Consider the following 14,233-nt stretch of genomic DNA (forward strand, 5'->3'; position numbering starts at 1 on the left):
GGATCCCGTTTTAACCAGATAATACATTAGCAAGTGTGAATTGTGGAGCTCAACGTCAGCATAATCCATGTCCTAGGCTGCGCTGCATCAGATGAGAGAACATTTAAATTGGTTCTCATGATTCAGTTGCAATTTGTCATGGTGAAATGGGAAGTCATTCATCAGCAATCGCAGTTAAGTTATGCCAACAATCATCTTGTCGGTGCCGAAAACCTTGGATTTGCATAAGTTAAAACAGGCCTCGTTGTAAAATGAAGCTTATGACAAATATTCAGTATGATGCTCATCTTTTGTTTTAATTTTTCTGCTATGTAGAGCCTGCCGTTGAATGCCCCTTAACTTGATTATGATTATGAGAAGTGCTTGCAGTGCTTGATTAAGTGTATCCCAGTGGGAAAACCAGTGGACAAGGCTAGTAGAGCCTCAATCATCTTTCTTATTAAATTAAACATAGTTTCCCAGTGGCCTTCCTTGAAATGTCAATCCTCTCCTGTTTATATATATATATATATATATATGGAGAACTGAAAATAATCCTGTTTGTACTCGTAGTACAAAGCTCAATTGGCTGTTCGCCCGTTTCCTACCAGATTCAGTGACCAGCAAGACGGATTTAAAGACCCGAACAACACGAGAAGAATATCCCTTTTGTAGGCCATATTCAGTCGCAAGTTTCCCTCGAGAACTACGCACAACTAATTGGTCGGTCGCACCGTACACTTACTGATGCCTTCCTGGATCTTTTCGAGTATCTCACGATACCGCCGTCATGCATGATCTGGAGTTTTGGAACCCTGAATGGGTCGGCAACCCGCTCTCGCGGCCCGCCGGGGTTGCGGCCATCAAAGCTCCAACCGCGAACCGCTCTTGCGGCCTGGGGGTTGAGCCTCACCCGTCCAATTTATGAACCCCCCGGCTGCATTTAAGGAGGGAGTGGGACCAAGCTTATGTGCCCGCACTTCCCTTGCAGCCCTCGAGGCTCGAGTTCCAGAAGAGTTACGTCGCCACTTGGTTGGCCGCTACCAGTTTTGAGCCACCGAACCGTTCCAGCTTTCTCGACACGCCAATGTGCGTGTGGACGAAATCTGCCTGCGTTCGACATTAATTATGCTTTATATTAATTAACGAATGGGTCCTGTGTGAACGGAATACTGCGATTGCCGCAAGAATGTAGGGTAGGAAGGATTCTTGTGGGGATCCATGCACCGGCATACGCTTTGGTTACATCGACTGTATACTCGATAAATTTTAAATTAGAGCAAACAAAATTAAATAATATATTTCGATTAATTTTTTTGCATGAGATCATGGGCCATTACAGCAAAGCAAATATGCAGGTCTGCTACTTTTTCTAATATTTTCTTCATATCCAAAAAAATAATAATAGTGATGCAGTAAAATATAAATATAGAATTATCCAGCATCAGCCATGTGCAAAATATACGAAATGCTTTACTACAGCTGATGAATGACTTATACTAGAAGTTCCTCTCCGATCCCCTTTTTTTTTTTTTTTGATTGAAAGAAAAATAGGAGGAAGTGAAGTACTTCCCCTAGCTTTTATTCATCAGAGTAAATATGTACAAGGAGAGTATATGAGATGTGGATCCATTGGGATGAAATCAATTCGGATGCCTCAATGGAATTAGCAGGCTCATGAGCCAATCATGGCTTACCTTCGCCTTCCCGCAACGGAGAAGTTCCTCTCAGAGACAGAGACAGAGAGAGAGAGAGAGAGAGTTTTCTGTGTTTCTTCTGAGAAAAAAATTAAGTAGAGTCTCGTCACTTTAAAATTCTCCAGCACCTTTCGTGCAGCGGTTTCGTGCCAGCTTCGCGAGCAGACGTATCACCGAAAAACCTTGCTTCTGAAACATTTTTTGAAAAAACGCATTTTTGCATGAACATCAATCTTCAGCTTCCTAATTAACAAGCTTGGGCCATCTATTAGTGGAATTTGAGGCTAGATCGATCCTTATGTCCATAGACAATTGATTAATTGATGGCTCATGATCCTGAATGCCATTTTCGAATGGTTACACCATAGAGCAATTTTCGAAAGCTGCCGGAAATGGTTTCTCGGGCAAAAAAAAAGTGAACATTTAAGTGAACATTTCGTAAAATCATCTTACATGTAGAAAGCTTGGCTTTTGATGTGTGCACCGTTTGCTGTTTGGTGCATCAAAAAAGTTAGTAATCATAGTAGCTTTTGGAAACTTTGACCCTAGCTTGGATGTAGAATGGTGTTGCTGCTGTTGGAAGAGAAGCGCGTGAGGATGCAAATTCTTTGAAAAGGATGGAAATTTAGACAATAGATCTGGTTCCGTATATTTTCATGAGCTTAAGACATATATACTCCTCATTTGAGAGGTAATTAATTTCCCCTGCTAACTGGCTTTCTACGTGGGTTATTTGGTTGGTGTGGGAACCAATGGCATGACCTTTGCATTCCTGCTCGTCTGCCGAACGTCCTGTGTAAAATGTGTGCATTGCACCGCACCTAAAGAACATAGTATGGCATCTGCATGCATATTGTTCTGACGATCCTTCTTCTTTTTGTTGTTTAGAAAAACTTGTATGCTTGTTGATACGGCTCGGATCCGCTGCTTAATGAAATTACACCTGCCAACTCAATCCGCCGCTAGGAGCGCAACATGTGTCATGCGGAGTCAACGGCCGAGCAAATCTTTGAGCGATCAATATGGGTGGTTACGTGCTAGTAACCTGAGAAAGATTCCAGCAAGAATGCGATTGCACCTCTGGAATCAGTCTAAATCATCCTCATCTAGGGCATAGTTCTTGGTGTCAAGACCATAAGAGAGACCTCCATTTCTTCACCTTTCGAGCCATTAGAAAGCTGCCGAAAGAAGAAGCCACAAGGTCACCTTAAGACGAACCAACCATGGTGGCTCGGCATAATGAAAAAGAAGGAAAAAGCAGAGGATCTCAATGAGAGAAAGCCAACCTACGTAAGAACACCAAAAAAGTGGAGGAGGAAAATGCCGAAGCACTCACCGGACAGAAAACCAGCATAATGAAAAAGAAGGAAAAAGCAGGGGATCTCAATAAGAAACATCCACCCTACGTAAGAACACCAAAAAAGTGGAGGAGGAAAATGCCGAAGCACTCACCGGACAGAAAACCACTCGGATGCAGAGGCACGACTTTCCCAAATGAGAGCGAATGACTAAGGGTTTCACGTCTTATATGGAACCATGAATGGCTCTGATCCAAGCATTCGGGCAACTGCCCCACTCTTCAAGCTGTCATATGTCTGCTCAGCATTCGGCATTCCTAGTTCCTGCAGATCAATCATGTTAGTGTCTTAAGAAGGTAAGACTATAATGACGATATTCCCGCTTCTACTTGCATCGCTTTGGAAGCAAAACTAATACTGTGAAAATTGCATCGGACATTAAACGTGGCGTTCGAAAATATCTGGGCCCAATCAGACAATTTGATTTTGGTTCGGCCGGATCATCTGATGGATGGCTTTTCTTCACTTGAGTTGAGCAGAATGACTCGATCTCAAAAGTAGGGGCAAGTGATATGGCTCGGATTTGCCGCTCTCCTAAATTACACATGCTAGCTCAACCCATTAGTAGGAGGGCAATATATGTCACCTAGTGTCAACGATTGAGCTAATCTCTGGGCGATCGGCATGGGTGGTTATAGCTGGGCACCATCTCTGTGTGCCAAATAAGAAAGGCTACGTCTATCCAAGTCGGCAAATAAGAAAAAAGCGTAATAGCTTATCCGAAGATCACGCGAGATTAGCGCCCTTATTTTTATATAATAAAGCCCAAGGATGCTCGGGTAAGAGACTCGATCTTCATCGTGATCTCACATCATCATTTTTGCTTAGATCTCTTTTGTTCTCTTCTGAAACTGTAACTTAAGTATCGAAGGATTTCTTACTGGTTATATTCTGGCGACCCCCTGATCATTCTCTTTTAGTTGCAGGTTGGAGCCTGTAGCTCGTATGGTGCAACCCATCTCCAGCGAAGCCGACCAGATCTACTTTTGCCTTCCTGACTACCAATTCCATTAGGTCGGTTTTAGGCGGCAACATTTATTATGTTTTTTGGGCAGTAAACCTATTGTGATTGAGTTTGTTATGAACCACATAAATTGTACGAAATAAATCTTACCTTCGTTACATTCTATCTTACCAAATTTTATGAAAAGAAGGGGGAAAAAAGAGAAAAGGATCAAACTTTTCATTTGTCCTAATTATTTTTATATTTTTGGCTAGCAGATCACGGAAGATTGGAGCTTGCTTCAAGTCGCGGACAACCGTATACGGGGCTAATCCAATCATGGTCGTCGTACCAATCATAGATGGCCTTTCCTATATATCCATTAGCAAGCTTTTAGGAAGTTGGAATATTCCCATCTCACCACTTTAAAAAGGACACAAAAGATGGAATTTTCGAATTTGGACAAATTGTAGTTATTAATGACTTCAAATTGTTCGACTTGATATGTTTAGCTTAATCTGGATTCCGCGTTCAAGATAGCCTTCGATACGATAATTGGATCAAGTTTTGTGGTGGTCACGATGAGGAAAATTTTATATAACCGTACTGAAGAGCTTATGATGGGGGGTGAGGCATGTTATAAAAACCAACTCATCCAAGAGTACGTGCTTGTGAGGTTTTCTCTATTGGGATTATTCCGAGTTGGAATTGAAAAACTTGGGATATACTCTGGATGGTGAGGAGCACATCCTGTTTTTTTTCCCACCTTACAGTAATGCTGTCATCAAAGATCAAGAAATGATCAAATGACTTCGTCTTCACGTAAATGATTTTATTGGCCCCGTGTAGTTCAACATGGATATTTATGAACCTCTTCGAATAATTAATCACTTGGCAACCCAACTTCTGTAATCCGCCCAAGCTTGCCGTACGGTTTAGTTGGGAGACTTGACACCTGTGGGCCTTTCCTACTTTACCGACGGAAAGGCTTCTAATTAATGTTCGAGCTGGATGCCAAGACTAACACCAAGGCCAACTCACTCAATGGCTGAGGTTAAGGGCCAGGGCCAACTCTATTAATGGCTTCAGGTAAGGGGTTGGCCAAAAAAATCTGCCAGCATTAATGTTTCGGTTCCGTCGCGAGCCCCCCGTGGCGTTCTCTCCATCTTCCATCCCATCGATCTCGGTATATATAAACATCAAGCTAGCATACTGTTGCAACCCATGGTGGCCATTGTCTAATTCATTGCTTGTACTTCCCAGTAATCCTGTCATCCGGTCCACTTTTTAGCACCTGGAGATCGAGCTGCTATTGCCATGGATTCCAGCCATGAACTTAACTTCGTCAAGTCCCCGGTGATCGCCAAGAAAGCCCTCCTCGAAACTTCTGTTGACTTGGAAGCGTTGAATTGTTACTCAGAATCCATCGGCGGAGAACCGCATCGTCGTCCTCCTCCGGGGAACGGTCTCACTGCCCGAGAGATGGACTCCCTCACTGCAATAAGTGACACCTTCCTGCCCTCCATCGACCTGCCCGGTGCTCGGAATGAGTCCATCCGTGCGTTCTACCTCGCCTCCGCTTCCATGATAGGAACCCCACAAATTGTAAGAATGCTCCATTTCCACTAGTAACAATTGCGCGAGAGCTTCTTTTGAATTTGGTTGGCTTCCTTCTTGTTTCTACTGTTATTTGTTTCTTTATCGGTTCAAGGAAATGAAAGATGCATGCTGGCCTCTTGATTAAATTTTGCCACGATTTGGTTTCTCCAGGTAACTTTTTTCGTAGCAGCAGTAGAGGTTTCGTATATATATATAAATAAATAGCATAGATTGGAAGAGTCGTAATAATAGTTCAGAATCATGCATGCACGGAACCCATATAGGGTACGTATTCAAATTATATATTAATTAATAATGCGTTTATAATTAAGGTGGGAGGGTACGTGAGTAGGAGGCTACGACATGCGTTGCTGGGGCTGCTGCGGCTGTCGCTGTGGCTGCTGTCGACATGGTACGGCACGTTCATCTTCTGCGGGACGCGGTGCGTGTCCTGCCGCTTCCCCTTCTTCCACAAGTTCTCGGATATCGATCCTACGCGGAGGGAGGAGATCTTGTCGTCGTGGTCATCCAGCCCCATCTACCTCTACAGGAAGCTCTTCAGGGCCATGAAGTTCCTGATCCCCTTCTTCTACTTCACCCAGGTGAGATGGGAAGCAATCACAACCCTCTCTCTCTCTCTCCCTCTCTCTCTCTCTCTCTCCTTTTGTGTGTATATGTATGTATGTATGTATGTATGTGTATATGTATATATGTGTGTGTGTATATATATATGTATGTATGTATGTATGTATGTATGGTATGTATATGTGTATATAATCATCTGTCAGCGCCATCATATGTGCGTAGCGTACTACTTTCTAGCTGCATGGCCTGTGTTTAATTTTTATTTTTTTAATCATACGGACCGGCAGTTTTTTTACACATATATGGGTACCATCAGCTACTTAGTTTTTTATTGCAGATTATATCTTATTATTTGATGAGATTTTTGTAGATATTATTGATATAAATCGAGACCTTGACTGACATCGCCAAGATGAAAACCTTGCTTTTAAAAAAGCTTTCTTTTAAAAGCAGGAATTCTTCTATCCGGGTTACTCTACGGACATCAAATTTATTAGGCTTTTAACTACCAAAATAAAATAATTATTAGTCTTTTTGGCCTTGAATATGGCGTTTTCTTGAAGCACGGAGCCAGCTCGCTGAGCATGATGCGGGTCAAGATGGTTAGTTTGGAAGATATCCAGAAACGACATAAGAATTCGATCGTATTTATATATGTTTAGAAAAAGTAATATTGTATTATCCTTGTGGTTATATTTTTTGCTCAGCAATCTCTGGTTTGCACCTTTGAGGGTGTATGTCGTTGGGTCTCCACTCTCCACATATATAGAAAAATTTTAATTTTTTATATAAAAATTACAGAGATACCTCTTAAATTTGGGCTATTTGCACTTAAACGCCAAAAGTCTAAAAATATCAACTAGCCACCAAAACTTCAAATTTGTTGTAGTATGGCCCATCCGTCTACCTGGATCTAGCTGAGTAAAAAAAAAAAGAAAAAAGATACCCTTATTTCAGAGATGGCGTTATTTGCCATTCATCTACCAACATAGATCTCAAAGTGCTCCATCCTCTTTAATCCAACCACCTTTATAGATCTTAAAACGCTTTATCCTCTATTATTTCTCTACCTATGCAGATCTCAAAGCGCTGCATTCTACCATCCACACATATCTTAAAGCGCTCCATCTTTTCTCATATATTTGCTAGCATAGATCTCAAAGTGCTCAAGTCTCAATCATCCATCTACAAGCACGAGTCTCAAAGAGCCCCCTTTTTTGTTATCCAATCACCAGCACAGATTTTAAAGCGTTCCATCTGGGATCCATTTGTTTGTACAGATCTCGAAGTGCTCCATCCTCTATTATTCATTTATTTAAACAAATCTCAAAGTACTCCATCATCTATCATCCATCTGCTTGCATATATCTTAAAGCATTCTATCCTCTGTCATTTATCTGGTTGCATAGATCTCAAAGCGCTCTATCTTCTATCATTTATCTGTTGGCACAAATCTCAAAGCGTTCCATCCTCTATCATCCATTAGCTTGCATAGATCTCAAAGCACTTAGTCCTTTGTCATTCATCTACCTACACAAATCTCAAAGCACTTCATTCTTTATCATTCATCCGCCTATACGGATATCGAAGTGCTCCATTCTCTATTATTCATCATGGATCTTAAAGTGCCCTATTATTTGTCATTCATTTACCTGCATGGATCTCAAATCACTACTCTCCCTCTTTTTTCTTTTAATTTCCGCCAAAACAAGAGCCCCTTGCTAAATGGAAAGGGTAGTTTTGGAGGTTTATAAAAGATTAGTTATCATATGCGATGCTTATGTGATAACATTCTGTAATGGAGATAGACGATTGGGCCATATTGTAACAAATTTAATGTTTTGATGACTAGTTGACATTGAAAATTTTTAGAGTTCAAGTATAAATGATCTAAATTTGATGGGATGTCTCTATAATATTTTATATTTTTTCTTAATTTTAATGATCACTTTATATCTACCCAGTGGTCGTTCTATAAGGGCGTATAAAACTCCCTCAACCTTTTTGCACTATTCACTTGTAACAATGGCACGATTCATGATGCATGTTCAATGAGAATATGACACACAACCAAGTGCCTTTCTAAGTTATTAATCGAAGTCAGCAAAGCATTTTGTTCAGTAACTTTCTGACTTTAGAGAGCTACGTGTATATGTCCATGATTTATGGGACGACTGAATTGGTTCCGAGTTCAACCTTACAGTTGCATGTAGGAAGCATTCATTAATTCGAATCCGAAAGGAGAAATATCTCAAAAACAGTAGCATAGAAGGATTGTATGCTATTTATTGATTTTTTTTTTAGATGAACCGGATAAATCATGTCGTTCTCGTAAAAATACAAGTGAGAAAGTCAAAAAAAAAGGGGAGGGGAAAAGTCTCGTGGCTATCTAAAAAAAACTCATCAGAATGTTGCGCTACATGTGAAGCAACTCAATTAGCCTCCCTTTGAGTAATCCAAAAGGTAACCTAGTCTCTCAATTACCCTCCGATGCTGCCTTCTATCCTCAAAGACTCTAGCATTTCAATGATCAGCCATATGGATAGAACTTTCGATCTCATTGGTAATAGAAACCTAAACTGAGTGCTCTGCCCTCCCGAGCGCCCCTTTTGAGCATCATTTTCCCTTTCTAGCCAGCCCAACAGAGGGAGTCGGAGCAGCGATTAGCCTTGAGAAGCAAAGCGTCGAGCACCGTCTGGGTGTCGACCACCACTACCTTGCCATCATCATCGATCATCATCAAAGAAGTCGGAGGAGGCGGATGTGTCGACCATCTCATAGATGTTTGATTCATCCCACCAGCCCTCCTGCAACACTGAGTCGATCCGGTCTAGGTAGATCTCAACTTTGTTAGAAAAAATGAGGAAGAACACTCAAGAAGAAGGTGGTAGAAACTCTCAAGAACAAAGTTTGAAGAAGAATAATTTTTATTCAACTCACCACATACAAATGGATGCTTACACCCCTTTATATAAACTTCATGTGACTCTAGAAATTCATACATGTAACTCATAACTCTTGACTCTTAATATTCCTAACTCACGACTCTTGATATGCCCATGACCCATATAATTCATATAACTCTTGACTTTTAATATTCCTAACTCACGACTCTTAAATCTCATATGACTCATGACTCTTAAATCTCATATAACTCATGACTCTTCACATTGTACAACTTATGACTCTTAACCTTCTACAACTCATGATAACTCTTGTTATCCTGGGTTTTTCACCTTATTGACCTCGACTTGACTTTGACTTTCCAACTAGGATGCTAGTTGGATGCCACTCACTTTAGGAATCAAGTTTATTATCCAACAAACTTAGTCCGCCAATCTCGGCAGACCGATCTCAATGAACCACTCCGAATTCTGCGTCGGAAGTGAGGAGGAGGGTGCCATCTTGTGGGAAGTGGAGGAGTTGAAGCGGCGACGTTGCTCCAGAACTCGATATAGCGGGGGGGTCTTGCCAGTGACGTACGAAGTCGGGGCTTCGACGGATGGATTGCAGGGGCTTGTCGGAGGCAAATGGATGGAGGTGGAGGGAAGGGGATGGAGTGCGGAAGGCGGACTCGCGGCGGAAGAAATTGGAGAGATCGAAGTTGTAGCATATAGGATGGATCTCGTACGTCGACGAAGAAGATGGGGTTGCTGGTGAGGGCGATGCTCAGGAGGAGCGCTCAGTTTAGTCCCCCTTGTTTGTCCCACTGAGGTGGACAAATCTATCTACGTGTTGGATCTCTATAGGCCCGCTCCATAGCTGAGCTGGTACATCGAAATGATTTCTCAATTTCGAGAGATAGTAACTAAGGGCTCGTTTGGTTCGCGGGAAAAGAAGGGGGGAAAGTGTGGTCAACGGGAAAGTAATGAGATGCCTCTTGTTTGGTTGAAGTTTTCAAAGGAGAGAGAAGGGAAAGTTGTATTCCCATGGGAATGTGATTCCCACATTTCGGGCTCGTTTGGTTCGCGGGAAAAGAAGGGGGGGAAAGTGTGGTCAACGGGAAAGTAATGAGATGCCTTTGTTTGGTTGGAGTTTTCAAAGGAGAGAGAAGGGAAAGTTGTATTCCCATGGGAATGTGATTCCCACATTTCATGGGAAAGTCTTTCCCATGAGAAACATGGGAAAGTTACTTTCCCATGAGGCGGGAATCACTCCATTTTTACTTTTTCCCAAAAAGTCCCTTCAGCATTAAAGAAGCATTAAAGAGGCATTAAAAACCTAATTTTTATTAAGGGCATAATAGGAATTATATATAATTTTCCTAGGAAAGTGGATGGCCAACCAAACATAAGCACCTTGGAAATTTGTCACTTTTCCATGGTGAACCAAACATGCCAAACGTACTTTCCTAGGCATCCTCTTCCTAGGAATTTGTTTCCCAGGAATCATATTCCTAGGAAGAAAAATGCTTCCCGCGAACCAAACGAGTCCTTCATGGGAAAGTCTTTCCCATGAGAAACATGGGAAAGTTACTTTCCCATGAGGCGGGAATCACTCCATTTTTACTTTTTTCCAAAAAGTCCCTTCAGCATTAAAGAAGCATTAAAGAGGCATTAAAAATCTAATTTTTATTAAGGGCATAATAGGAATTATATATAACTTTCCTAGGAAAGTGGATGGCCAACCAAACATAATCACCTTGGAAATTTGTCACTTTCCCATGGTCAACCAAACATGCCAAAAGTATTTTCCCATGGGAAAATTTGTTTCCCAGGAATCATATTCTTAGGAAGAAAAATGCTTCCCCGCAAACCAAACGAGCCCTAAGGAAAATGTTTTGGGCACGGCATATCCGCCTTGTTTTTCAGCGAGCAATCATGCATGAGTGAAATATATTATTTTTCTACTTCAAATATATATATATATATTAAAAATTTTCCAAATATAAATATATTCGGTATGATTAATTATTTTATAAATATAAATATGATGATAATGGTGGAGACCATAATAGTAATGAAGATAGTGGAGGCGTTAGTGGTTTTGGTGGCTGGGCGAAGAAATAAGAGTGAAAGAGAAGGTCCCCGGCCCCTCTACCATTTTTGTCTATTCAAAATAGAGGAGGCCTAGAGCTATCCCGTTTCTATCCCAATATATCCTACCAAGATTGGAACGTAGGCTCCTCATCTAGAGATCGAGAGTCTCGTAGCTGCAAAGTGGAGAGTTTCTAGTGGAAACTGAAATGAAGGCCAATGTCTTTTAGAACCGAATCTCCATAACTTAAGCTTTAAATACCTATTTGGATGACTAAATATTTAAAAATATAATATCAATAAAAGCTAGGAGTCGGTTCAGATTTGAGATCAAAGTACTTAAATATTTTTCAATGAAGTGGTAAGGGAGGCAATGCAGCGTTATGCTACCCTTAACCGTGGCCTCGAAGTCATTTAAAGTAAAATCCATAGTACTCACTGGCCATGAATGAATAATTTTTGAGTAAGATTTGTTAGACTGACCAACGAACAGGTAGATAGGCATTAGCTAGAAGAGGGTTGACGTCGCTACTCCTGTGCCAGGTCAACGACAAGTACGAGAACCCGACGTGGAGGGCTTTGGAATACTGTGGACCCGACCCCGCATTCGCTGACCAAGTCAAAGCGTCGGTCGACCAGTGCAGCGAAGACGACCGCTTTGGGCCGCTCCACCGCGCCCTGGTCCACATGGGGAGCCCCGGAGCCGCCCTCTCCCGCGCCGGACTCTCCCTCGCCACCCGCCCCTTCCCAGGCGGCCGCCGCAAGAAGCCCCTCCGGACCATCCTCTGCGACGCCGTGGTCGTCGGGTCCGGCTCCGGCGGCGGGGTGGTCGCCGGCTTCCTCGCCCGGGCCGGCTACAAGGTGGTCGTCCTCGAGAAGGGCGGCTACCACGCCCGGTCCAACCTCTCCCTCTGCGAGGGCCCCACCTTGGACCTGATGTACGAGGGCGGCGGCCTCCTCTCCACCACCGACACGGGCGTCGTCGTCCTCTCTGGCGCCACCGTCGGCGGCGGGTCCGCCATCAACTGGGCGGCGGCCCTCCGCACCCCGGACCACGTGGCCGCCGAGTGGCGGCGCGACCACGGCCTGCAGCTCTTCGGGAGCGACGCCTACGCTGAGGCGCTCGACGCCGTGTGCGAGCGCATGGGCGTCCAGTCGGACGTGCACGAGATGAAGGAGAGCCTCAACAACGCCGCCCTCCGGCGCGGCTGCCTCGAGCTCGGCTATCCGGTCAGCAACATCTCCCGCAACGCCCCGCCCGACCACCACTGCGGCTGGTGCTGCTTCGGGTGCAAAGACGGGCGGAAGAAGGCCACCTCCGAGACGTGGCTCGTCGACATGGCGGAGTCCCGCAACGGCGTCATCCTGCCCGGGTGCAGAGCCGTCAGAGTGCTCCACCGGGACAGAGGGCGAAGGCGTCGAAAGGTGGCCACGGGCGTGCTGTTCGAAACCGAGAGCGGCGAGACGTGCATCGTGGAGTCGAAGGTGACCGTGGTGGCCTGCGGCGCGCTGAACACGCCGGTGCTGCTGAAGAGGAGCGGCCTGCGGAACCCGAACATCGGGAAGCACCTCCACCTCCACCCGGTGGTGATGGTGTGGGGTCACTTCCCGGAGTCCGGGTCCCGGCGGCCGGACTACAAAGAGGAAGAGAAGAGGAGCTACGAGGGAGATATCATGACGGCCATGTCGACGGTCGCGGCCAACTGGGGGACGACGGGTTACGGCGTGGTGATCCAGACGCCGGCGCTGCACCCGGGGATGTTCTCGGTGGTGACGCCGTGGACGTCCGGCGCCGACTTCAAGGACCGGATGACGCGGTTCGCGCGAACGGCGCACGTGTTCGCCCTGGTGAGGGACCGCGGGTCCGGCACGGTGGACGGGGAGGGGAACATAAGCTACCGGATGGAGAAAGGCGACGAGGAGAGCCTGAAAAACGGGGTGGAGAAGATGCTGCGGATAATGGCGGCGGCGGGGGCGGAGGAGGTCGGGACGCAGCACTGCAAGGGGGAGCGGTTCGAGGTGAAGAGGGCGAGCGCGAGGGAGTGGGATAGTTTCGTGAAGGAGGCGAGCCGGAGAGGTGTCGGGTCTCTGACCACGCCGGTGTGCTCGGCCCACCAGATGGGGAGCTGCCGGATGGGGGTGGAGGCCTCGACGTCGGCGGTGGACGAGGGAGGGGAGACGTGGGAGGTGGAGGGGCTTTTCGTGGCCGACACCAGCGTCTTCCCGACGGCGCTTGGGGTGAACCCCATGGTCACCGTGCAGGCCATCGCCTACTGCACCGCCCGCTCCATCGTCCAGGTGTTGAGGAGGAAGATGATGCAGGAGAACAGAAATCAGAGCCACGGCACCTTTTCCGGGTCAACATGAAACAAATTAATATATATAGTATCACTGCACAGACCAGCCATCGATTTGCTTGCATGCATGCATGCATGCATGGCTGAGGATCGGAACAGAGTGATGCGCGGCTCACCTCAATGAAAAAGGAGCGGCGGATGGTTGACCTGGAGGACACAAGGGAGGGAATATTTACTTCACTTCAACCTTGAGAGGATTGGGTACAAACTGATGGAGAGGATCCGAGCTTGAGAATAGGTGCATCGTAGTCATAAGAACAAATGAATATTCACATGTACAAGAACAAAGTTTACTAATAATCGGCAAATCATTTCATTTCAATCTATAATTTACATGCATAACCAATGAAACAAATGGATAGCCGTCCAAATTCCAGGGTTCGATATGGCTGACGTCCAACTATCAGAATTGGGCACAATTCAAGCATGATGGTCTTGGGAGATGCAAGAAACTATCAACCACCACCTAAAAGTTCCAGGAGTTGGCTTTTCTTCACCTTCGGATACCCAAGTCAGCATTCTCCTCCGTAGCAGATGATTCTACAGTCTCTAAAGAAGTTTCACCGGTATCAGAAACTTGATACACCTTGCACCAGAAATAAGAAATAATGACTAATCGATGGTATTGAAGTGGCACATATGCCCAAAAAAAAAAAAAAAAAAAACGGGGCAAGTTGGTATGTTGGTGATGTAGATGGTACAGTCATCTGAAACAAAGTGAAAAGCACTGGTAAGGCCA

At 44.7% G+C, this 14,233-nt stretch overlaps 1 protein-coding gene across 1 annotated transcript; it reads left to right on the forward strand.

The window, feature by feature from the left end:
* Positions 1 to 5,178: 5,178 nt before the first annotated feature.
* On the forward strand, positions 5,179 to 13,849 carry LOC103718770 (long-chain-alcohol oxidase FAO4A-like). Its single transcript, XM_008807726.4, has 3 exons — positions 5,179 to 5,582; positions 5,909 to 6,178; positions 11,681 to 13,849. Exons 1-3 carry the CDS (start codon positions 5,295 to 5,297, stop codon positions 13,502 to 13,504), a joined length of 2,382 nt encoding a protein of 793 aa, XP_008805948.2. The 5' UTR covers positions 5,179 to 5,294; the 3' UTR covers positions 13,505 to 13,849.
* Positions 13,850 to 14,233: the final 384 nt, after the last annotated feature.

The sequence above is a fragment of the Phoenix dactylifera genome, unplaced genomic scaffold, assembly GCF_009389715.1.
Source record: "Phoenix dactylifera cultivar Barhee BC4 unplaced genomic scaffold, palm_55x_up_171113_PBpolish2nd_filt_p 000818F, whole genome shotgun sequence".
Taxonomy (NCBI): Eukaryota; Viridiplantae; Streptophyta; class Magnoliopsida; order Arecales; family Arecaceae; genus Phoenix; species Phoenix dactylifera.

What these genes read in the sequence shown, in the direction of transcription:
- LOC103718770 (XM_008807726.4), top strand. Translation starts at nt 5,295, where the DNA reads ATGGATTCCAGCCATGAACTTAACTTCGTCAAGTCCCCGGTGATCGCC. An exon ending in TGATAGGAACCCCACAAATT is followed by an intron (nt 5,583 to 5,908) that starts GTAAGAATGCTC and finishes TTTATAATTAAG; the next exon opens with GTGGGAGGGTACGTGAGTAG. An exon ending in CCTTCTTCTACTTCACCCAG is followed by an intron (nt 6,179 to 11,680) that starts GTGAGATGGGAA and finishes CTCCTGTGCCAG; the next exon opens with GTCAACGACAAGTACGAGAA.